General features: G+C 39.4%; 1 protein-coding gene across 2 annotated transcripts in view; it reads right to left on the bottom strand.

Annotated features, from left to right (window-relative positions):
* Window positions 1-26,637, bottom strand: part of cdkal1 (CDK5 regulatory subunit associated protein 1-like 1) — a 253,811-nt gene that overhangs the window by 193,020 nt on the left and 34,154 nt on the right. For both annotated transcript variants that reach the window (XM_040013109.1, XM_040013107.1), the window contains exon 4: window positions 19,425-19,509. In XM_040013109.1, the coding sequence (XP_039869043.1) occupies window positions 19,425-19,509 (85 nt within the window). The remainder of the gene's footprint in view (window positions 1-19,424; window positions 19,510-26,637) is intronic.

The raw sequence follows: 26,637 nt of genomic DNA, 5'->3' as shown, positions 1-26,637 counted from the left end.
AAAAAAGAACCATGAAGACTGTTGGTGAGGGTCCAAAAGTGGAGAGAACATAAGTGGGGAGAGAATGATAGACAGAAGGAGGTAATGGTGTGACCTTGTGAAAGCCTGCCGTCACCTGCTGGGAAAAAATTACCTGCAGGAGAGAGCTCCAAGTACACCTCAAGATCTGAAAGAATCTCGTCTCTCTGCCTTCCTTCTTCACCACCTCCTTAACGACTCCCAAATGAAATGACAAATATGACGAATATGTTACCTGCTTGAAATAACTAAACTCAATTAAAAAGGAATAGAAATGACTCTTGTGGGTTCTCTGCTCTCATTAATTGGGAGCAAAATAACCTCGCTCCCATTTACTCCTGCGTTCCATCCATCTTTTTTTATCTGTCTCTCTCACTTCTTCCTTTCCCTCCTCTACTGTAATTTGTCTTCATCTCTTGCAAGTTAACACTGGAGCTGCAAATTCAATTAAATGCGCATTACTGCTACAAAATTTTGAGCGCAGTGTTGTCAAAGTATCAAGGTCATCAGCACTGTATTGAAATTGTTCCGGGGTACCGACACACCAAAACACACTGTTTTAATTTAACTAGATCTCTACAAGAGACAAAAAGAAAAAAAATGTTTTGATATTTGTGAGCGTATGCGTGCAATTCTAGTTTTTGGGTTTTGAAAAGCACTTTGTCATTTAAACACAAGTTATGAATGAATTCTTTAAATACATGGCAATATGACTTTGCTGTCAGCAAAACCTTTGCATCACTAATTCTCAACATTAATTACATCAACTCCAATTGCTTTCACATTCTTGATGTGGGATTTCAGCTGCTCGGCAGCTCCTTTTGCATGTTTTCATTCATAATGCTACAATGTTGTTTTGCTACGGTCTGGATTGCTGGCAAGCCAATGTGCCACTGCGACTCTGAATATTAGCAATGCTGCCATAAAACAGCACAGCCTTGCTAAAAGAAGCAAGGACATTAATGGTTATACTTTACGAGAACGGACGACAACAGGGCAACTTGCAATACTTGCAAAGTAGACATTTCATTTAAGGGAGGAAACACTACGAATATGCAAAAGCATTTGCTCACAAAACACGCGATGACCTTAAATGAATGTTGTGTCTTTAATTCCGCTCCAGACTCGTGAATCTCGAACCAGCAGCAGCGGTAACGTTTGCACGTCCTCTGCCGTTAATGCGGCAGGTAAATAATCAACTAACAGTGCATATTATGTTAGCGCGATCTGCCTTATTACAAAACCTGCCATTACTGTGCATTTAGGTGACCACGATGAGAGAGACAGACAGAGTGTGGCTGGCGCTCGCTGGCAGTTCTCGCTGCAGTCTACCGGTAGCGTCTCTTTTCAGGCCAGGATAGTCACTGCTCGGTGACATTCGTCTAAGTTTGTGGTCAAAGGCTTGCATCCATTTGCCACAGCAGATGTCCCCGATTTCGGTAAGTGAATGTGTTTAATTGTAGGCAGGGACGTTACTGGATATTCTTGTGTAATTGCTACAGAACAGTTTATGTTATACTTTGTTATTGCTACAGAACAATATTTATTTTATTGTTTTACATTTACTATTTTTTTCCTGGGGACCCTGTGACACCCCATTGAAGAGCCGTAGGCTGGATCTCTTAAGATCTCACTGTTGGGTTTGTAAGGCCATGTTACTCCTAAATTTCTACCTTGTTCAAAGAGAAGATATAAAACAAAGTTCTAAGCAAATCGATCTTAGTGTTCTCCTTTTTAAAAAAGAATCGAATCATTAAACAGAATCGAAAATGGAATCGGAATCGTGAAAATCTTATCAATACCCATCCCTAAAACGGACCAAACTCCAGTCAGGAGAACAACTGAAATAATCCATCCACAATACGAGGTTAGTCATTAATATATTGCAACAACAAGGAAATAGAGCAGCTGTGAGAGAATTCAGCATTATTGAATCAATGGTACCGAAGTGGAGGAAGAAGAAGAATGACTTCAGTAAAGTTTGACTTGTCTGACTGTTTTGTTTCACTTAATGCGCCTTAGAATCCGGTGCACCTTATGTATGAAAACATACACGCTCATCAACGGTGTGCCTTATGGTCTGAAAAATACGATAAGAGAATTTTTTTCCTATTATATAGACTACAGGAATGTTTTCCTCTTGTCTCATTTCATCTTAAATGCTAAACAGTACACTTATTAGACACTTTATTAGTTATACCTTGCTAGTACGTTCTGGGCCACCTTTCGCCTTCAGAACTGCCTTAACATTTGATTGCATAGATTCAATATGATGCCGGAAATTTTCCTCAAGAGGTTTCTGTCCACACTGACATGATAGAATCAAACAGTTGCTGCAGACTTGTTGGCTGCACCACTGACACATTTTCTTCCACCACACCCATGAAGTGCTCTTTTGGATTGGGATCTGGTGACTGTGGAGGCCATTTGAGAACAGTACACTCAGTGCCATAGGTCTAGGAGCCAGTTTGAGATGATTTGGGCTTTCTGTGCTATATTATTTCTTTTAAAAATCGGGTTCAATGTCCAAATCCTGAAACTGAACGCCAAGTACCCACCAGAAGAACAAATATCCAAGTAAAGTTTTAATGAACTGCTGCCTGAGGCCCTTAAGTGACGCTAGCCATTCAACATTGTTTTAATGACTTGTACTTGTTACAGTAATTAACCTGGATTCTTTAAATCCCCGTGTCCTTCGCATGGAGAAGTGCTTTTCATAAATTGCTGAATGGTTTGCCTTTACAGTCCTCCATAGAGCTCCTTCCCTGTATTTAATTCTGTAACCTCAGATGGTTTCTGTTACCACCTACAGGTTTTAGAAACCTCTGCTTGTTTGCATTCTTCACACACCAGTACCAAGTTCTGTTCATGGACTTTTGACTTTTGTAGATTACCTGAACAGCTGTCTTCTGTTTCAGTTACTGGAACAGGGTTACCAGTTTCACATTCTATATTATCATTTTACAAGCTGGATTCAGTTCTCAGGCAACCCTAACACCATCATATCCTTTAATTTCACACAACAGACTCCACATCTTTAGTTCTTTGGGGTATTTTCATTTCCCTAACTTGGCAGTTAGTCTTAGAGCCCAAAAAAGCCAGTGGTTTAGCCCTGTAATTAATTGTTCGGGGCTCGTAACACTTGACACCAACTACTTTTTACTTCCCATCTTGCTTCATCAGTCTTCTACCTATGTATCACACTCTCTCCACATAACTCTTGGTTACCTGGGACAAAAACAAACAAAAACAAAACAGAAACCAGCTTATGGCACCTTAAATCTTTAGAAACCAGAGAACACTGTTTCCATCAACTTAGATATTAGTTTTGAGTCATCTCTGATTATTCAGAAAGGAGCATTGACCTTGTTATTGAATAAATAGACTGAAAACAGGAACATGGGGAAGTTCTGTTACTAGATGACCTTGCAACTGTCACAAGAGTAACCAGTGGACGATTCTCAGATGGCAAGGCCTTAAAAAGAGGAAAACAGCTTTGAGTTCCTGAAAGTACAGGCATCTTAGTTTTGTGTGACTCACTGCTGCCATTAGCCTCTACAGTCTACTTCCTGAACAAACAGTGAGGTAAGAGAAAGAGTGACGCAGGTGTTAAAGCAGGGAGGTGGGAACAAACACACTAACACAGCTAACATTATCTTATAGTTGGGGCTGGATCAGGTGATCAAGTACCCTCCCTTACCTACACTGCAACAGGCCTAGGCTGCTGGGGCCTTCCAATAATGCACCGTATGTTCTTCTTCACTCACCTCTTTGTGTGTTTATAAGTCACTCTGCACTTAATCGTTAGTTATTATTAATCTCTAGCTGTCTTTTGTCCTGTATTCTTCCACTCACCCCTAACCAGTCATAGCAGACAGCCACCTCTGCCTGAGCCGGGTTCTGCTGGAGGTTTCTTCCTGTTAGAAGGGAGTTTTTTCTTCCCACTATCGCCAAGTGCTTGCTCATAGGGGGTGATCTGATTGTTGGTGGGGTTTCTTTGTATTATTCTCGGTTTTTTACCTTACAACATAAAGCACCTTGATGCAACTGTTGTTGTGATTTATATAAATAAAACTGAACTCAAACCTCAGAGTCAGAGTAATAAAACACTCTACAGATTACATCAACAAAGCAACGACATCTCCAATAAATCATTCTAACAAACACGACCTAAACAAACAAGAACAAAGCCCAGTAAGAGTCATCCAATATGACTCCTAACATGACAGAGACTATGCAGGGAGCCTACTTGATCAGTGATTCCCTGGACAACACAGATCCATGTGTATATATATCCACTATGTGCAAAGCCCCACACACACACACACACACACACACCACTAGTTGTAGAGAGAGCATAACCTCCAAAACCTTTCAGGGACCTCTGGCCTCTTCAACGTGACCTTTTCCAAGGGTCGCTGCAGATTTATCAAACAACATATAATGAGCATTACAGCCATCATCACTCACCAGTGCTAGCTTTCTTGCTGGAAAACACACACAGAACAATATACAGGCCAAATAAAAATAACACCACAGTGTCAGCGCTCCTGCTGAGACCTCCCATTTCAAAATATTTCACCATTTTCTTATTACACCTGACAGCCCACACCGTCTCTCAATCGTGCACTTCTGCCCCACTGCTTCACTTTTTATATTTTCTATTTACCTTTGTTATCACACCACACAAACTCTAAGTCACTCACTGATGGCAGTGGCGTGTAGCTGCCAATGGGTATATTATGTTGCTGTGACCAGAGTCAGTTTGAAACACAAGCCCCCATGACAGAGCAACACAGCTGCGACAGTATTATTGACATCTATTCTTATTAACAGCCTGAGTGCTGTGGATGACAAACTGACATCATTGTATCAATTACCCATTTGTTTTGTTAATTCAGTGATTAAAAGTCAATCTATATAATATTACACACACTGTCATTTATGGAAATCAAACCCACGCAACCCAAGATAAGACTACAAAGATTCTCATCTCAATCGTCTGCAGACACTTCAGAGAAATGCAGTTTCCTCCTCTGTCGAGGTAACGCTGACTCGGTTTTAACATATGCATAAAGAATTGTGATATATGCAATTCATGAAAACAAAATGCAACACATAAATGTCAAAATCTGGAATGCTTGTTTACATATCCTACAATTACTGGCTTTTTCAAATGCCATGTGTCTTTCCAGATACGGGACTATCAGTGGCATACACATCTGTTAATAAGACAGTATTTCCTGAGAAGTCTAAGAATTGCATGTCCATCAAAATAACTACAGAGGGATTTAGCTCATTCAGCTTTCTCTCAGACAACGTGGAGAGAGTGATTTGCCAGAACAACAACACAAAAAAAGCAGTTTGCATAAAGCAGTGGCAATCCTGTCACAGTGAGTAGATGCACACAGTATGGTGAATCGGAACGATATACTATATATACACAGAGTATTTATTTAAAAAAAAGAATCATACGATTTCAAAGTGCTTTAATTTCGCAGCCGTTCACCGGTAACAACCAAAACAGAAAAAAGGGATTCGTGAGTTTTTATGTGGTTGTCGGTGTGTTAAATAAAAACAGCAGCGGCTGCAATGACTCCAGATGTGCTCACAAACGCATGGGATGAGTTTGACTATTATGGAAATGTGCCATGCATCCAGAGGGGACACACTTGACCACTTGTAAACAGTGTTTTGTATGTAAAACTTTATATTCAGCCATGCTGCTTAAAATTTTTTAAATAAGCTTCTATGTCCGTTACTTGAAAAAAAAAAAAAAATTATATATAAAAAAAGAAAAGAACAAGAAACCATCGGCAGCTCTGGTGCTCTCTGGTAGATGCCAGTTGAGCAGCTCTGTAAGCGCAAGTTCCTCTGCAGGAAGTGAGGCCCTTGTGCCACCCTCATGAAGTCTTTTAGGTCAGAAACATGCACACGAGGAGCCCTCTGTAGGTCATTTTGTAAGGTTGATTAACATCGCCTTCATGCTCAAACCAGTCAGTGACCCCTTTCGAGCCCTACAGATGGAGTGACTGTCATCTGAGAGGGTACGACTCCAATAATGAGTGAAGTTAAAGAAACCATTTGGACAAAAGTTACAATCAGAACAACTGCAAGCGACTCTTTTCTCTAAAGGGACAACTGGACCGAAATTATGCAAGCAAAATGTCACCCAGAGAACCACTCTTTTAGTAACTTGTTTCAAACGTAGTGCAAAAGCAGCGAAGTAGTAGATATTCACGAGAAATAAACAGAATATTAAAGGAAGAGGTTACTTCGTGTTTTAATTCCATTTTTACAAACTGATAAGATTTTCTCCAGGCACTGTTAAGTTTTGCTTATCAAAAAAATAAAATAAAACCTACAATCCAGTTTCAAGCCTATTAACGCACATAAACCGTATGTTTTGGAGCCAAATTCCTGTCATTTAAAAGAATACTCCGCTTTTCAGGAAAACTCGCGGAAATGGATGGGGCCCTGCCTAGCCATTCGCTATTTCTTTATCCAAGTCAATCCAGACTATCCCATTCCCAGACTCATCCTCTCACAGATGTTTAAAGCCCTTATCTAAAACTGCAGTGGGAAATGCAACCCTCCCACCAATGACAGAAAACATATGGGCCTACAGTTCTGCTTTAATTTTAATCTTACCAAATTGTGGCCTGAGCCCCCCCTCACTTTTTAATAACTTGAGTAGGCACAGTGCTTAATATACATTTAAAAGGTCATTATCCAATTTTCCCCTCTTCCTCTCTGTATATTATTTCCTACTCTTTGGTTTCGTCTTCGTCACATCCGTCCTATACAAAATTAAATAATCAACATGATTGCAGAGACCCTGAATATGGGTAAGAGATTCTTTTAAGCTTTTTAAACCAACTAACTCACAAAAAGTTGAATTCAACTTGAGATTTAACTATGGAAACCATTTACTCGTAAAACACCACAGTGAAAGGTCCTCCATTTATCTTCAAATCTATATTAACTTGGTCTCTTATGGCTTAAATCCACAATCGGGGATCAGAAAAAATGCAGGAGCCCAGTAGGGTGCCTTAAGAGCTCAGCCGTCTGAACAGATGAAAGGCGGGAGTTGTTTGTGATTGCTATTCAAGAAGGCCTTATAAGGCCAGCAACAATGTGACAGGCTGTGATTATGCAGCCATTCGTTTAAGGGATCAATCATGCGCACACATCACTTGAAATACGCAACAAAACACACAAAAATAAATATCTGTTTTCCAGCAGACTTGAGCTTTTGCTCAGTTTGAGATAAAAGCTTAAGAAGATTTGAAGTGCATCCATTAGTTTGTAATTTTATTAATTATTCTCCACGACTGCTTAAACAAGCACCATATTTCCTATTAAATGTAATTACCAACACTTAAATCATTTAGATGCAATAACATGAAAACATGAGTGAGAAGAATGCATACAAAGAAAACACAGATGCAAAATCAAGCTGGAGTAAAGTCATGTTTATCAAGCTCTGGTTGCATGATGAGAGGTTATTGATTCAGGAGAGGCGCTGCAGTGAGAGAGGCCCACAGTGTGGACGCATGCACCACACCTCGAAACCATAGGCTCACGCCGAGTTAAACCTGGTCAAAAGCTTTTTGCAAATCAGGAAAAGCTTGATGGCAGGTTGCTTAAGAAGCTTAATATTGATCAGTTTGGCTCCATTTCTGAAATGATCACTTTAAGTCCAGTACTGGTTCAGACATCAGTCTCTTCCTCTGGCAACTTCTGCATCTGAAGGCTTCTCTCACTTCCTCACGCCGTATTTAAAAATAGTTTGGAGTCAAGTTAACTGCGAGTTTGACGTCAGTCACAGTTAGCTGGTTCACTGCCCACCCTCCTCAGTGGATCCTGTGTGGCGCAAAGAACATTAAGTGTGGTTCTTCCTATGTCTTTTTAAAGCCTATTGCTGAGAAGAAAAGGAGAGGTATGGGAGTATAATTCCCACTTCAAACATAAAAAGAATAACACAGGCTACACCTGTGGGAGAGCACAGATTCAGGGTTTACCTCATTTCCATGCAGCGATAAATGTTTCTTAAGTCTCTGCAGCAAACGACACTGGGACCAGTCTCATGAATGGGGAACACTTCCAGAATTTATTTTAATGGTAATTATTAGAATTTTATAATTTAGGGCAAGCGTTCAAAGGAAGCCAATAACTAATAAGAAGTTGGTGATCCAGAAATATCCCTGTGATCATGGAAAACATGTTTTTGGTCATATCCAAAAGGTCAAAGGTAACCTCTGCTGCAAAAATACTTTTTGGCCATGCTTAATTGCACCAACTCAGGAACAGGAGGGAAGACTAAATGTGCCGTCTACCACATATTTTCACATATGGATCTCGGGGAAGTGTTGTTTAGTTTATAGCTGGCAGGTAATCGGATTTGCAGTACACAGGCAGAAACCCTACATGTTAGGACTTCATGTTTTGGCACTTTGCCCTTTAACTAGTCACAATCCCCCAAACTAAGACTGTTAAATTGATGTCAGAGCACTTCATGTCCAACTTGAATATGTTTATTGTTCTCTACTGATTTAAAATGATTCTAATGATCATTTCTAAACTGGTTGAACTACATTTCTCTCTCTACAGAAATTGTGTATCCTGAGAAACAACAAACAACCTCTGAGATGACATTGCAAGACTAAACTGGTATGGACTTTAATTGGCTGTGGAAATGAAAGCGCCTTCTACTTAATGTTTTTAAGCAAGCCAAGAAAAGTCACCTCTAAAAGGAAGAGGGATCTAATATTTTTAGCTTTTTATCAAATTACACTCATCCCTTCTGATTCTTGAGAAGCCCATGACCTTTTCTGATAAACAAGCTTAAAAATGCTAAGGTTGTTACTTTACTTAAAGCGTTGCTTGGACCACAAACATTGGAGCTGACTGTTTGTTGTTAAGGCTGAATGTCTTAGGATAAGTACCAAACCTAGCCTGACAGCAGGTAAGTCATTTGAAAAGGATAAGGCTAGGATGACAGATAATGACCCGATTACGCGTCCAGTTAAGTCACGCTTAAGTCAATCAGGTCAAAGCTAGAGCTATTCCCAAGACGCTGGGGTCATGGAGTGGAAGGTGTATTGTTAAGGTAAAGTTTTAAGAAGAGGAACCTATCAGTATTATGAACAGCTTTAATAAGATTTAATATGTATTACATTTAATGAGAATATTATGACATAGCTATTGTGTTGGCAGGGCCTATAAAATATCAGATATCCACTTTGAGCTTGTTTTGACCACTAGTTTCATATAACCTCAAAACGAATATGAAGCAAAAGAGAAGAAAGAAGCAGAACAAGGCAGATAACATAGTGCAAAATAGCCAAAGCCACTTGAACTGCTCATGAATTACTAGGTGCAGTCTGTTTTTCATTTGTGCGTGCCCTTTTAATTTCAAGGACTCTCTTAGCAAACTTAAAAAAGGAAATTATGACTACATTCTGAAAAATAATGTGTATGGTTCACAATGATATAAATCCACAAAAAGCAGGACAGAAATAGGGGGCAGTAATATCACTCAAAATCAACAATAGCAGATAATCTTCTCTCTACTCGACAAACCAACATATTATAAAAATAGAAGAAAACTGAAAACTCAAGTATACTCCAACTATGCAGATGTTAAAACAAGGTCAGGTTGGGGTCAGTCCCAGCTTCGGTGTGGTTCTCACACAGCCCTGGGCTCAGTGAGGCCAAAACAGGATGCCTGAACTCGGCTACACTCTCCCATCGTTTCTCCCCCGTCTGTCCATCAGTCCATCTCTCCCTCTCTATTTTTGTGTCTGTGTGTACCCAAAAATGTAGGCTAATGCCCTGCAGAACTGACAGATTAAATGCCAATCCCTGGGTTTCTACCAAAACCAGCCCAAGGCATCAAGCTCTGTGTATATGTGTGTGTCTCTCCAGCCAGACACAAATTCTTGCCCGCATCTCTGCTGTACTGCCTGAACACAGACAAAACAACTGCCCTTAGTAAACAGCTCTAAAGGTCACTGCAGATATTTCAGATTGTTTATACCTCGTTGTCATGTCCTCATGAAAAGGAAACATTTCTGGCCTTAATGTCAGTCACTTCTGTGTTCAGTTCATTCGAAATAACATGCTGGCAAGGCCTGTTCAGCACCTCTGTAAGTTATAAGTACTTTTAGAGGAAAACAAGTCAGAATTTTGGGAAATATTTATGAATGCTTGAGTCATTGAGGTCACTGTCTAATCCTTTATTAAATCAGTGGGTCAGATTTTGCCATTTAAAAGATTTATCAGATTGACTACGGTCTCGGCGCAAGTAATTCAAGGTTTACCCGCTCATGCTCAGAGCAGAATAACGTGTTGATGCTGTACGTTCTCCTTGGTAGATGTTTCATCAGAAATCAGCGAAATAAAAATCACTTTTTCTACATTGCATGGACTGAAGAGCATATTCACCACCTATAACTTCACTGTATACAGTGGTGTAAAAAAAGTGTTTGTCAAAATTCCTTCAAAGCGCTATTGAAGGCTCTTCGCCAGTTATTGCAAATGCTTGATTGCAGTTGTTGCTGCTAAGGGTGGCCTAACCAGTTATTAGGTTTATAGGGGGGCAATCACTTTTCCACACAGGGCCATGTAGGTTTGGAGTTCTTTTCCCCTTAATAACTGACACCTTCATTTAGAAAGTGCATTTTGTTTACAGTATTTTTCGGACTATAAGGCGCACTTAAAATTTTCTCAAAAATAGACAGTGCGCCTTATAATCCAGTGTACCTTATGTATTAATTCTGGTTGTGCTTACTGACCTTGAACCGATTTTATGTGCTACACGGCGCTCAAAAATCTGTCAAAAAATGTTTTAGTACGACTTTGGTAAACTACGAAGCTGCACCGCTTGATGGATTGACGGAGCACTACGAGACGCGTAACATACCGACGATTTGTCACATCCCGAGGCGTCCCTCAGGAACGGGAATCGAACAGAATGACACTCTCGAGGGTAACACACGTTCCAGCCGTGTATTCCAGCCCCAACCCTAACCTTAATAATAACCATAACCACAACCTTAATCGTGTTAATGTTTTCCAAAGCGATTAATGATGAGAAAGTAAAATAAATAGATTCATTCCAAACGGTTCTCATGTTTCCAAGTTTGACTTATCTGACTGTTTTGATTTGCTTAATATGCCTTATAATCCGGTGCACCTTAAGGTCCGAAAAATACAGTACTTGTATTATCTTTGTCTAACATTTCAATTTGTTTGATGACCTGAAACACTGGAGTGTGATAAACAAGTATTAAATTAGAAAAATACTGGGGAACAAACCATGTTCCATCCTTGTATCACATCAAAACACCAATGCATAACCATAACTAGGATGATATTTGATATGTAGCATAGTTATGAAGTAGCTTTGGTTCCGCTTTCCAATCTACTTTTGGCAGCATATGGTCTAAAATTAAAGGCCCTAAATTTGCACAGAAACTTCTGCCAAGGCAACACTGATGTAAACTGTCCTGTAGCCAAGGGTTATAACACAAAGTCACACCCAGCCTACACATCTGTTAGAAATACTCCGTATGAGCACATTACATATACACTTTGGACGTCTTCCACGAGTTCATTCTGTGTGATGTGGGCCCCTTTTCAATTAACAACTGTTTTTTTTTTCCTTCTTGCGGTTGTTTCATGAATATTAAAATTATATTGAAATGAATGTAAATATAATATGGGAATTGGTGTATTTGGAAGTATAGAGCTCTGAGCTGGTTTCTAATTCGTTAAACATCCATTCCCTTGATCATACTAATTAGTAGAAACAGCCAAGTGGAGAAATCCAACACATGCTGAAATACACACAAGCGGAGAGCGGTTTAATTGCAGCGTGCTGAGCAACTACTCCTTTAATGTATTCTGCATTCATTGATTTGAGAGGTCTCTGACATTGAATTACACTATAGATTCTAGCATTTAAATGCACACGCATGCATGCCCAAACATCCATACTAACTGACTTTTTAGCATTCAGAAGCTGCTCTATTAGCAGTTTGTGCTACTTAGTTCCTGATGCCAAAGCCCTGCCGGAGGAGTAAACAGCAGGGTGGAGTAGACCTTCACTCTTTTAAAGGATCCTGGAAGGTATCCAATCTCTCCCTGCACGCTGACCGGAGAGAGCCAGACGAGCACAAACTGAAAACGCTGAGGGGCAACCGTACGGCTGGCATTGCAACACCAGTGAAAGTAATTATTAAGCAAACAAATTCTGTCTTGGGCTTTCATATAATCTCAATTATAATCAGCACAGAATAAATCTGAACCTCTCCTAGGCATCCTTGACGAACACTCATTTTATCGGCGCTCACTATAGATCTACCATAAATGGATTTTGTGCGTGCACTCACACAAACTCGCTCACACTGCAGACTCAAAAGAAACCTCATGCATATCTGATCGCGTTCTCTCACTGGGAAACCCTTCACACCAGACACAGAGCGCTCTGCCTGGGCATTCATCCACCTGACAACCCTCATACACATATGCGCAAATTCAGCTCCTTATCGCACACACACTTGGCATGGATGCCAACTAAGCCCCAGTTCTCCTGAAGTAATAAACCATCTTTTCACTGTGTCTTTCCAAACCACCATAGAAGACTGTTCAAAGCCCCTGTGTTTGAGTTTAAAACCCCTCAGCTCGTTTATTATTACACTTGTTACTTGTGTGACCACGATAATGTGTGTGTTTATGTTTGGCCGGTGTTCATTTGGCTTTTTCCTCTTACACATGATAGCACACAACTATATATCACGATTAACTGTCACATTTACCCCTATAAAAGTCAATTTATCTATGTTTTAGGAAATATTTAATAGGTGTACATACATTTGGACCAAGTTTAATTAAGGGACCTTTAATGTTTTCCTTTGTTTTTATATAAAAATCAATACGCTAGTGATCTTTGATTGTAACAAATGTAACAAATAATGCATTTCTCATTCATCTTTGTCAATGCGAAAGGTCACTGAGGACCTTAATAACCCGTGTGATACTGTTCTCAAATGCCTCTCGAATGACACTTTAGTAAATATTAAAATGTTCATATTTTAATAAAACTGTGCTGAAGCCTACAATACTGCATAATTAAGGCACTGGCTGCTTTGAGTGTCAAGTAGATGCCATTCTGTCTTGTATATTAGAAGACACTTGAAGTAGACAGCTGCTCAGATTTCCCAGTGCACAATTTAATTTCAGCCTGTTTTTCATAAGTGATATTTCACATTATACTTCTTATGACTCAAGTTCTCTGATTTGTTTTACTCTTCCTGCCAAAGTCTTTTAACATATTACATTTTTTACCATGTGGAGTAGAGCGAGCAGGCACCTGTGCAGTGCAGTGCAGAGCTGTGGCTAACAAGTCCTCGGGTTTCTTTCACTTTTTCCTGTGACAGGCACTTGGCATATTTTGTGACAAGGTTAGGATGTCGGCTATGTTTCCTTGTAAAGCAGCAATATTTGCCTATAACTTTACTTTGTCCTGTATCGTGTTTACTAAACTTAAAATGTGGCCACACATTTCTTTTTATGGAGTAACTCCTCTCTACCAGTCATTCCAACAGTGGACTGGTTTCACTTTTCTTGCTGTCCTTTGGACTAACACTTTTTAGATCGGATAGTGAGTTAGCTATCTACTTTTCACAGAAATGTATGCTCAAACCAGCTTAACACCAATGATTAGCTGGTAAAGAGTTGAAATTCAGACATGCACACATACACTACCAGTCACAAGTTTGGACACACCTTCTCATTTAATGGTTTTCCATTATTTTCATGACTATTTACATTGTAGATTCTCACTGAAGGCATCAAAACCATGAATGAACACATACAGAATTATGTAGTAAACAAGAAAGTGTAAAATAACTCAAAATATGTTTTATATTTCAGATTCTCCAAAATATCCACTATTTGCTTTGATTACTGCTTTGCACACTCTTGGGTGCTCTCTTAATGATCTTCATGAGGAAGTCACCAAAGAACTCAAATTTGGACTCATCAGACTAAAGCACAGATTTTCACTGGTCCAATGTCCATTCCTTGTGTTTCTTGTTGTTTTTCCCTTATTAGTTGTTTCTTAGCAGCTATTTGACCATAAAGGCCTGATTCAGTTTGCTCTGAACAGTAGATGTAGAGATGTGTCTGCTACTGGAACTCTGTGTGCCATTTATCTGGGCTCTCATCTGAGGCGCTGTTAACTTGCGATTTCTGAGGCTGATGACTCAGATGAATTTATCTTCAGCAGCAGAGGTGACTCTTTGTCTTCCTTCCTGGGGCGCCAGTTTTCTTGAAGGGTTTGATGAGTTTGTGAGTTTTAGCAACTGACTGACCTTCAGTTTTTAAAGTAATGATGGACTGAGTTTCACTTTTCTTAGCTGATTGGTTCTTGCCATAACATGAATTCTAACAGTTGCCAAATAGGGCTGTCAGCTGTGTACCAAGCTGACTTCTGCACAACACAACTGATGGTCCCAACCCCGTTACGAAGGCAAAAAGTTCCACAAATGAACCCTGACAAGGCACACACGTGAAAACCATTTCAGGTGACTACATCATGAAGCTCATTGAGAGAAGGCCAGGGGTTTTCAGCACTGTCAACAAGGCAAAGGGTGGTTACTTTGAGGAATCTAAAATATAAGACATATTTAGATTTATTTATCCATTTCTTCTCCTGCATTATATATTTGATGTCTTCAGTTTGTATCTACAATGTAGAAAGTCGTAGAAATAAAGAAAAACCATTGAATGAGAAGGTGTGTCCAACCTTTCCACTGGTAGTGTACATACTTTATCAAGGTTACAAGTCAACTTATCACAAAGCAGAATTTAAGAATTCATATGAAATGAAATAACCTACAGTTTGGTGCAACAAGTTGGGCCCTAAGAAAAGCAGTTTAATGGCCGAATGAGGCCTGCTCCCTTGTTATTTAATGGCAAACGAAATGATCAAATGATGATCCAAAGTGTTGAATTTGTATTTTATAGCTTTTCACTATAATTTTAAATATGAGGCCCAAATAGATGCAAGTGCAGGAGGCCATCATTAGAACCAAGATTAACTTGAAGCAGGCTGATGGGGAGAGAAAAGTATGGAGAAGGAGAGAGCAAGCTCATGATGTGTAGCATAGCACAGGCCAGAGGAACTGTTTATTGATTCTCTGAGTGCTGACAGAAGTATCAGAATGAATTAAGAAGTGTGTAGGACTGTACTCTGCTCACATTCAGACAAATACTGGAAAACTGAACAGTGCAAATGGATAATGACCCACAGCAAAAACAATCCAAGAGTTTCTCAAAGCAACGAAATGGGCTACCAGGTTGACATTACACCAAGTCACATGATCTGAACCCAACAGAACAGCTTTTCAGTTTTTAAATACAAAACTGAAGGCAGAGACTCACAAACAAGCAACAGCTGAAAGTGGCTACAGTGTTCGCTGATATCCACCGAGGTCTAAATCAAGTGCAGTGTTGCAGAGAGGCAAAACTACAAAAACTGTCTTTGTCCAAACAAACTATGGACCTTACTATCTGAACAGAAATATTGCCCCAGCCCATGCAAGTGTGTGCGAAGTCTGAGTGTGAGTGTGTGGTACCAGGAGGCGCAGGCGTAAGGGCTACCGTGTGACTGAGCACGAGGCAGCTCGTGTGCCTGTCTCCTCCTCTCATTTCCCCCCTCTCTCTGTCCATCATACAAAGAGAAGGCAAAGAAAAAAAATAATTCTTGGGGGAAAGAACAAAATGGAACGACATGTCGGCATTTGGATTCACTCACATCCCGTACCCCCTCATTTTGTGTCTCCATCTTGCACGTTGCAAATGATGAAAGGGAGAAAAACTTTTCCATTTCTTCTGTGTACGTGTGTGCATCTGTGTGTGAGTGTTTTTGTCCTTCTCAGTGAATAGAGCATTAATTGCATTAGCATTACAGCTGGGTGATTTTCCAGTCTAAGAAAAACTCTAGCATCAACGAGGAAGACATTTCAAAGTCCTGAAGTGTGTTGTTATTTCGTGCATTTCAATTGGAAAATTCGAAGCATTATTTAAAAAAAAAGCCATAACAAAAGGAATGAAAGAACCGAGCACCAGGAGACAGCTGGAGCATGAAGATTGCACTGATCAGGTTGGCCAAGTAAAACTGTTCAGCTCTTGAAATATTCCCTTGATAGAAGTTATTCAATTGCAATAATTCAGCCACCAAAATGAAAATGTGGCAGATAATAAATTAAAGCTTTAGCCTGATTTAGCCCGAAATGCAAATAATCTAAAAGAGTAAAATCTAAAAACAAAGTGAAGCTAACTGGGGCTCAGCTCTTTTGTTTGGCTGGTGCAGAAATTCAGCTGGTGCTCCATGCTGTGTGTTGTCTGTTGGTAATGAGAGGGGCAATAAAGAAAATAAAGGAATATCATAATAACAAACAATAACTAAAATTTTTCTCAATTTTCTGAGTATTTAAGACAGAATAAAATCCCTGATATCTAATTAGGTTGTATTTTTGATTATTGTTAGTTCTCTCTGTGGGCCACTGATGCACTGGAGCAGCTGAGGTCAGAGCAAAAGCGTGTTAACCTGCACTCTCTCGAGAGGCCCCAGGAGAGAAGCTCAAGTGTATATTAATTTCACACGACTAACTTGATGTTAGACAAGGATCATTAATTCCACATTCCCTCTTCACACTGGCATGGTAAGGTTAAAACCGCATGCAATAATATGCAGTATATGGATATAAAAACATATATGTGTGCTTAAATCATTTGGGATTTGGATTTCTTACTCAAAGTAAACCTTAAAACCTTTAGTAGCAAAATCCAAGTTCTGAGTCACAAACAAAAGCACATACCCGCCAGGTGTGTGCGCCCCTGATGGAGGCAAATTAATCAAAATGCAAAACAGTTAGCTTAATTTCTCTGTGTTTATGCAAATAGGTGTGTGTGTGTGTGTGTGTGTGTGTGTGTGTGTGTGTGTGTGTGTGTGTGTGTGTATTGCTGAGAGAGACCAGTAGAACAGTGAGTAGGTGGAAATTGACACCGGGCAAAAGGGTAAAAAAGAACACACACACAAAATTATGCATAAGAAAAATGGTTTTCGCAAAAAAAGCATCACAGTTATGTCCACGTTGGAGTAAAAAGGTACATTTTGAAATAATTAAAGATGTTTAAAGATCTACAGTCATGGTAAAGTAAACCCTCTGTCAAGTCTGGGGTTTTATTAGTCAGAATATGGTAAAAATCCATCTAGTCCTCACAAAATTTAAAATTATTTTAATACAAACTAAGTATACCCCGGGATTCACTAGCTTGTAGAGCCTCCTACTAGCAACAACTAAAAGTAACTGTTTCCATATGACCTTTTTCAGTGTCTCATATTGCTGTGGATAAAGTTTAGGCTTGGTTCATTGAGATTTGCAGGCATTTGTTTATGCATAGCTCTCTTAAGGTCCTGTTATAGCATTTCAATCAAGTTAAGTTTTGGACTTTGGGCCGTTACACCTTTTTCAACCATTCTGTTGTAGGTTTGCTGCTGTGCTTAGGATCATTATCCTATTGCTTGACCCACTGTGGACCAAGCTTTAGCTGTCAGAAAGATGGCTTTACATTTGACTCTAGAATACTTTGGTATACAAGTTGCCTAGGACCTGAATCTGCAAAACACCCCTAAAACATCAGCCCTCCACCACCGTGCTCATTGCCTGTGTTTGGTCTTGACAAACATGGCACTGTGCATCATGACCAGCATCTCCACTTTGTTCTAGGGATGGGCGATATATCGAATGTACTTGATGCCTCACGAGTTTTTCCATGTACGATGGTTAAAACGGCTTTATCGTAACCATTGAGTATACATCGAGTAACTGCCATGGCAATATTAATCTGCAAATTTAGGGCCTTTAAACCAAACATTTTAATTCATTCAGATTTTTTGAATTCAAAGTGAAAAAAAAAAAAAAAAAAAAAAAACACTGAATGGTGGATTTGAATGAGTATACCAGTGCAATAGTGCATTTTAGGCACTTTATGGTTGCAAATAAAATTTGTTTTGGGAGGTGATTTAAAAGGTTGCCGGTTTGATCCCCAGCTCTGTGTGTCTTGGTCGTTGCGTCCTTGGGCAAGACACGTCACCTACCGCCTACTGGTGTTGGCCAGAGGGGCCGATGGCGCAATATGGCAGCGTCGCTTCTGTCAGTCTGCCCCAGGACAGCTGTGGCTACAACCGTAGCTGCCTCCACCAGTGTGTGAATGTGAGAGTGAATGAATAATGGAATTGTAAAGCGCTTTGAGGGGCTCGAAAAGCGTTGTATAAAAAAAAAAAATGCAATCCAATATCGTGATATATATCGTGTTATAGCCAAAAATATATTGTGATATTAGATTTTCCTCATATCGCCCAGACCTACATTGTTCCAGAAGTCTTGTAGTCTGTTCAGATGCAACTTTGTCAACCTAAGCTGTGCTGCCATGTTCTTTTCAGAGAGGAGAGGCTTTCTCTGGGCAACCCTTGCAAACAAACCATACTTTTCAGCCTTCTTCTAACTGTACATTAACATGCTAATTGAGGCTATGAAGTCTCAGATGTACCTCTTAGGTTTTTTGGAGTTTCGATGAGAATTTCATGCTCTGAACTCAGGATGTCCGCTCCTGGAAAAAATGTTCGCATTTCCTTTACGATCATCTGAATGATCCACACCAGCAAAAGGGACAAAATTCTGCTTTTATAGATGTGCTCACCCTTGTTAATGATCACTTAATCAAGTGCATTTGATTAGCAGCACCTGGGGGCTACTTACCTTCTTATTTCCTATGGGAGAAGTAAGGCTGCACTTAGTGCTTCTGCATTTTGGCTTAAAATGTGTTAAACATGCCATGTTTTGTAGTTCATTTGTGTTAAATTGATCCTGGATTACGTTTTCTAACAAAACACAATTAGATGTTCATTTATTTATGAGTGAATTGTGCTCCCTTGTCACACATAGTTGTGATCGTGATTCAGATTTAGTAATATAAGACATAATTATTATAACAAAACAAACTCGCTACAATGGGGAAATCTTTTTGGCACACATTAATTTGTAGAAAACTATTTCTGATTGTCTGTTGAGCAGCAATTCTACCTATGCCAGTTTTTTAAATTTGTGTTAATATTATTTTTTAATTCTTTTTTTCTTATCATTTAAATATTTTTACTTTTTTTTTCTGTATTTTAAACTCTCCTGATAGAGAAATGAGCCATCACAACCCCATATAAAAGACCTACTTAGCAAAGCTAACACTTCTTTATCCAGTTCCTATTAAAATGTAACGATCCTTCGAACAAGACAAGGATACATATCGTTTGTGTGCATGTGCTTTTTCATTACTTGATTGAGTTTCTGAAGTGATCCTCTGCAGGGTTTTTCACAGTGCAGCTGTTGAGCAACCACACGTCTGCTTCTGTCGGGTCATCTACAAAGAGAGACAACACATTTTATTTTTGCAGACTGGAAAAGCAAACGTAGCATTACAATGTTATGAGTACCCAAGATGAAGCCAACACACAGAAAAAAAAACAAACCGAAACTCATATACATGAGTCAAGCACAAAGCACATGGCATCCTAAAAGATGAAGAAGTGCTTAATTAGTCTCTGGTGGAACTCCTTTGCGTCTGAATTCCACAGTGAGTCAGTTTGTACTCACAAAATGATCCAATGTGTGTCGGTAATTTTAACCCCATGTAAATTCCCACTTCTCTATGTTGTGAAAACTAGAATTAGAGCACACTGGAAAAAGTGTCTCTGACAAAACATGGTTGATTCCTGTGTCCACTTAGCATTTTCTGCACTTTCATATATATATATATATATATAGCTTATATAATATACCAAGTATACAACTAAATTTTTAAAGCTGAAAACCACCTTCGTGTCAAGTGCCAAACAAGATAAATTCTCAACTACTAGTTGCTTAAAATTAAGATCATTTCAACATGTTTAACCAGCACACGCACACACGCACGCACACACGCACACACACACGCACGCACACACGCGCGCGCGCTCTTTTCGAGACGATGGTATGAATCTTAGCACTGCCAGGAGAGCTGTCACACACAGATTTGGAGGGGATGTAATGGCACGTTGGTGGTGGGGCGCTGCTCCTTTATGCCACATAAACCAGATATCTTCCCTGCTGCAGCCAAGTATACTCACACACAGCATTATAGTTAATGTGCTATACGGTGGTTTTATGTAATAAAATTACCAAAGAAAATCAGCGTACCTTAGGTAAACTCTACCGGTCAATAGAGTTCACAAAACAAACAATTTAAAACAAAAAAGCCTCAAACAAACAGCCTACATACCATTTTTTTCCTGCACCAAGGGCAAACCAGAATGAAACAACTATTAAATTATTCATAGTGCCACACAAATATATGCAAATGTCTCTCCACTCTCATTCATGCTGTGACCAAGTATTCAACATTTTTCGGTATATTCAAATTCCAGGTCGTTAAAATTTAAACCTTCATGATGTCACTTTGCCACTAGTTTTGAATACATAAGACAGAATAAATTTCAATATGATGACCAATCTGTAACAGAGATATTAATTCAGTAACACATAAGCACAGACGCAAACCGCCACATCTTTAAAATGTACAAATGCAGCAGGTTTGAGGTTTGTTAGTCGACTGGATGCGACAGTAAGTTTGACTAAATGATGCCTCATCAAAACAGACAGACAGTCCTTCTAAAAGCACTACGTATGACTCACAACAGTAGGGCATGAATCACGAGCATGTTTTGGGTTTGTTTGGGCTTTTCTGTTTGGAGTGATCAATTCTTTAAATGACAAAACTAATAATAGAAAGACCAGACATAATGAGTAATCCTAAAGCTACAAATGTGTGTATATTTGTGCTGATGATTGCGAAATGAATAACGGGAAGGGACGAGGGGAGGTGAGAGAGAGAGAGAGAGTGTTCAGCTGGCAAAAGCTCTTATTATGCCTACATTTATTTGAGAGGCAACCAACACACAGGCGCACAGACACACACACACACACACACACACACACACACACACACACAGGACTTTAGTGAGAGTGGTCTCAGCTGTGTGGTTGCTTTCTCCTCTCAGTCCCAAGGGATGCTTTCCAGACCAACAATAACAAGCTCTCCATCAATTTAACAGAAACACGCGCACACGCGCACACACACACACACACACACACACACACACACACACACAAAACAATCCTAGCTACAGAATAAGCTTGCTAGTGCAGAGACAAAAACTATGCTGGAAAAAGAGAGAAAACAACTACAGTAAATATTATGGTGCACATCCTGGATTTATTTATTTTTTTATTTATTTAGTTTAAAGTGACTTTTTTTCCTCATTATAAATTATAATATATCATATTAGCAACGGGCCTTTATTTTGAAATTAATCTATTGATTAAAAATACAAATGATCTTAAAGAATGATCAAGTGAACAGCAAATGTAAAAGCATACAACATCACATGAGCCTGAATGGAGAAGCATTACCTTGTAGCTCAAAGCTAACATACAAAGGCACATTTATGACATCACACGATGTTTGGGGTCAAAGGACGCTTTATTGTGTTGTATTTTTGGAAAACGGAGGCTGTATTTAACTAAACATTTACAGAGAGGGCGCGGAGGGAGCGGCGCATTAACAGAGCCCTGACAGTCGCTGTCACATTCTCAGTGACAGTTGCTTTTGCTTCTTCTTTCACATTTTCATCTAACTGAAAACTAATCCAGGCGTAACTGCTATCAACCATGTGACAATAGAAGACAGGCGCTGGCTGTTACAAGCAGCCAACCAGACGTAGATGTGCAGAGGACGCAGAATCTCAAAGATGCAAGACTGTACATTTGCAAAATAAGGTTTTATGTAGTTATGGATTAAATGGCAGGCAGCAGCTGAACTTTAGATCATGTTTTGTGGAATTTTTCTTTTTTAAAATCAGTGAATCAAAGTGCAAATTTAGACTATAGATGACTTAGTAGGACACTAAACATTTCCTAGGGTCAGACTAAAAATTAAGTCTGCATTAGATCCTCTGTTAAGTTGAATATTACGGGTCCGTGCGTATGTTCTCTGCCTCTTCATCCTCAGGTATGGACTTGCTTTTATAGAGCGCTTTTCTAGTCTCGCTGGCCAATCAAAGCAAAAGCTTTCTCACGGTAACCTTGACTTAGTCACCATTTAAGCTCCGATAAATTCCAACCACAAAGTCATCGTGTCACTGGAAAATCTCTGGAATTTCACGTTTGCATACATTTGCATTAAGACAGAGGTGCGGCCAATGGCACAGAAGTCATTTGGTTATTTTTGCCTGCCATGGCATGACAATGCCTTAAAACAGAAAGTGCACAAAAACTGTTGACTTATCTTATCTAATGCAGAACATAAAGATCTGTAACCCAGCCCTGTGCTAAGGTGACACCAGTGGGTAAATGGGTAACAAGTAAAAAGTTTAATGGTGCTGTTCCTGCCTTTGTGCCATTCTTAGACTTCACAGAACACATGGAAGAGCAAAAAAACCAAAAAAAAAAAACAACATTTCTACACAGCATATCCAAACAAAAACTCATCAGGGCCTGCATGGTGAAACCATAGTTATATGCAAGTGCATAAATGTATGTATCTGATATTATGAGAAACAAAGACAGAGAGCATGTAATAATGGCTATTCACTCAGTGTGCAGCACGCACATAAAAAGCCTGTTTTATATGTCGTTCAGTGTAAGAAATGTTTTCCATTTGACCACAACAGATTGATATTTTTAGGCTGTATGTTTGTGAGTTTCTCCAATACTATTAGAAAAATTCCAGCAATCCCAAACCGTTGACCCCAATATATATAAAAAAAAAAAAGAAATTGACCTGTGTGCATGCACGTGTACAAAGCTTGGCTTTGATTTCTATGTATGTGAATGGAGGTGCGGTACGTCTACAGAGGGCCCAAATGATTAAATCTTAACCTTGAGGTTATTTCTGTTTACGCCGTGTGTGTGTGTGTGTGTGTGTGTGTGTGTGTGTGTGTGTGTGTGTGTGTGTGTGTGTGTGTGTGTGTGTGTCTCTGCCTCTCACCCTAACTTCACCCCAAAACCAAATCATACAAGAGAGACAGGGATATTGGAAAAGCAGCACCTGTGGTCAGTGTGTGTGTCTGTGTGGGTGCAGACGTATACACAGGGTCATGCATAACATATTTCAATCACACTGCTCCCTATGGAGATGATGTATGGGAGGTTTGGGAGCAGGTGCACTCATCAAGTAAGTACGGATGGAAAAATGGCCAAATCAAAGGAGAAAAAATTAAAAAAAAGGGACTGCAAGTTATTGTTTCTTACATAAAAATGAATAAAAATGAATAAAAGAATGCGTAGGACTGACTTAGAAACAAGTCATCCTGAGAGAAATTGAAAGCGTGTGTGGAATGAGGCAGGTGATAATTTACCCGAACACATTTTCATTTAAAATAAATAAATAAATAAATGTAAAAACAAAACCCACCACAATCAACATAACTGATTAAAAACAGAGCCGGAGTCCTATTTGTCTGCTCACCTTTACACTTAAATGTTTTTGGTTTACAAACACTACAAAATGATGAATTCTGCTGTATTTGCACATGACTGTATTTCTTGCTGATTTACCCACAGGTGTGCGCAGCACCCCGCAGAGCAGCAGACAGTAGGCTCAGCTGCAGGGTCAGAAAGCAGAGCAACACAAACAATAACAGGCAGAATGGGAATACGGTAATTTCCGATGCTCGCATGTACTTTATGCAGATGTGCCAATTTACAACTGAAAACTGTAAATTTCACTCACTTGTTTACTGTAAACAGACAGTTGTCTTGCACTTAGAAATGAGAAATGTCTGTGGTTTTGTCTGTGTGTCTAAATTTAACTGATTATAAATTTTATATTTTCCTATTAGGGCCTAATTACATTTGCACTAAACAATAAGGATATAAAAGCACATAAAATATGTATAAGAAGTCATTTTCCACTACCAATATTATTTTTACAGGCAAACTAACCATAATGAAAAGCAGAGGCTCTCCAAATTTTCATGATTGAGTGCCAATTTAGGGAGCGAGCGCGACTGAGGGCAGCAACATGCTTAGAGGATGGTTCATTTGTCAACGTTAGCGAGGTTTACTCTGCAACAATGGCTACAAAAGACAAGCTGAAATTGAACAAATACTTTAGTCCTGTCACTTTATAGTGTGACATGAAAAGTATATTACAAAAAGGCCACCAGTGGCCAGCATGGCCCGCTTCGTGAACTCTGGATATAAAGGATACATTTTAAATTACCAGTACTAGCCTGGAACTTACAGTTTTTAACCACTGAAAACTGTAAATTTTAACTGTAAATTGTCTGTTTACTGTAAAAAGAGCCGTTTTCTACTTTTAAATGACCCACTTTATTTAAACCCACATTTTTTCCAGTTAAACCAGAGGTTTGATGGTTTTCTTTTATATTATTATTCTCTTTGTAATACCAGAAATGTTGGTTTGAAAATCTTCTAGCGTACAGGAAACTACTTTATTATGTGGACAAATGATTTGCTCCTCGCCAATGCTGAGCCATAACAGCCACAAGTCTTTCAATTTTACATTTCTTGTAAGCAATAAAGAGTTGGATCATCTCTGAAAAGAAAAGAAAAACAAGTATTTTAACAAACTGCAGGTTTGGAGCACAAGCTTCATTTTTAGCTGTTACCTGATATTTCAGTCAAGTAAAACAACAGAGTCCCTGTTAAGAGCTTTGGCTTATATCTATGCTGTGGATGTTGCGTATGTTCCTTCTCATTACAATATTACCAGGATGAGGCATACCAGTCTTCAAAAGCAGTGTTGCATACCAAGATTAAACAGTTACATTTATTTTGTATCTGACCGGTTCAAAATTCATTAGGATGTGAAAATAAAAAACTCTTTTTGAGGCACTATATAATTTTATTGTCAGAATTTGGACCCCAACCCAACAGCACCTTTTAAATATTGTGGTAATGTTAAGAGAACACAGAAATAGAAATCCTCTCTACATATTCTAAATGTTTTAAAGTATACACACAAATGAAAGGAAAACACTGAAATTCTGGCCACTCAGCAGGTCTTAGACGACTAATCTGCCGGTCTAAATGATTAAATGACTGAAAACCCTTTACATTCATATCTTCAGTTAATTCACCAGCTATAGTAGGCTAAAACTATCCTCATCCAGAGTTTTCCTATTGGTATAGCCTAAGGAACTTGCGATCGGTCTCAGTGTTTTGCTTGTTGCGGTAAACAATCTAATTCCACAGTGGGTCTGTGAAGGTTCTCAGTCATTCAGGTCATCGTAGTCTAAGGAGCTTGGAAAGAAAAGCATCTGGATCTCATCCGAGAAGCCTCTTCAGTTCTAAGAGCAATTGGTGGGGAGTCCCAGATTTTAAACCCTATGGGAGTGTCCCCCAAGAGGATCATGGACCCCCTGTTGATCCTCTACCTAATCACACGCGCCACGGTGTGAAAACAGGTGTGTGTCACAGTCACCCAAGGTTTCAGATGAACCCATAGTGAAGCCTTGCCCCACCCTATCATGTGAGTTACTGAGGTCAAAAGGCCCAGGATGTGAGTGGGCGTTAAGGTGTCTGGGGAGGGATCTCAAAACTGGATTAGAGATGGCAGACAGTTGGTGTTGTAAGCCCCGCCCTCTCTTCAAAGATGGTCGCTCACAGTGGACATAGATGGCTTCTTTCACTCCTCTTTCAAACCATCTGTCCTCTCTGTCCAAAATGTGAACGTTGGCATCATCGAAAGAGTGACTGTTGTCCTTTAGATGCAGATGAACTGCCGAGTCCTGTCCTGTCGAAGTGGCTCTTCTATGCTGTGCCGCGTGTTTATGTAAACAAAAGCAGAGCCTGACCAACACTGGGTTTTCAACACTGACACCTTTAATGATATCGTTATTTGGCCATTTAAAAAGCTGATCTCATTATTTGTTCCTCTTCAAATACACAAAGATTAACATTTGGCATGTGGAGCTATTTCTGAGTTAAGATTTCAGTTGTTGCTGTTTTTTGTGACAACAGGTTGTGGGTTACTCTTCTACGCTCTGCCCTCCTCAGCTCGGATCAGCTGGGTGTTCTGTTCGTGGCGTTACAAACGCATGCTGCAGACTGAGAAGCTGCAGAGTACCTCCTAAGAGAAACTATGAAACATCCATACTTTAATCTGATTTATCAGCCAACACCACCGTATCAACAAATGACTAATATTTTCCTCTCTAAAAAAGAAACTGGATCAACTATGCTAAAAATCCTAAACCACAGTAAGTGTAGGTTTCAAAATGTCATATGTCGACTTATGCACTGCAGTAAGGCTGTAAAGTATACATCGTGGTGTAAACTGCAGCTCGAATTACTAAGACTTACAGTAACAGTCCCTCCAAATATTGCTAACATGGTAATTAAATACCTCTGCAGGGATCAGCTATCAAAGCTAGCGCTGCCTTCAAATAATGAAAAGAAGAATTGTCCTTGTGTGAGCCGACACAGA

The sequence above is a fragment of the Simochromis diagramma genome, unplaced genomic scaffold (assembly GCF_900408965.1).
Source record: "Simochromis diagramma unplaced genomic scaffold, fSimDia1.1 OVJJ01000618.1, whole genome shotgun sequence".
Classification (NCBI taxonomy): Eukaryota; Metazoa; Chordata; class Actinopteri; order Cichliformes; family Cichlidae; genus Simochromis; species Simochromis diagramma.
Note: the sequence above shows the minus strand (reverse complement) of the source record. Positions and strands in the feature narration are given on the sequence as shown.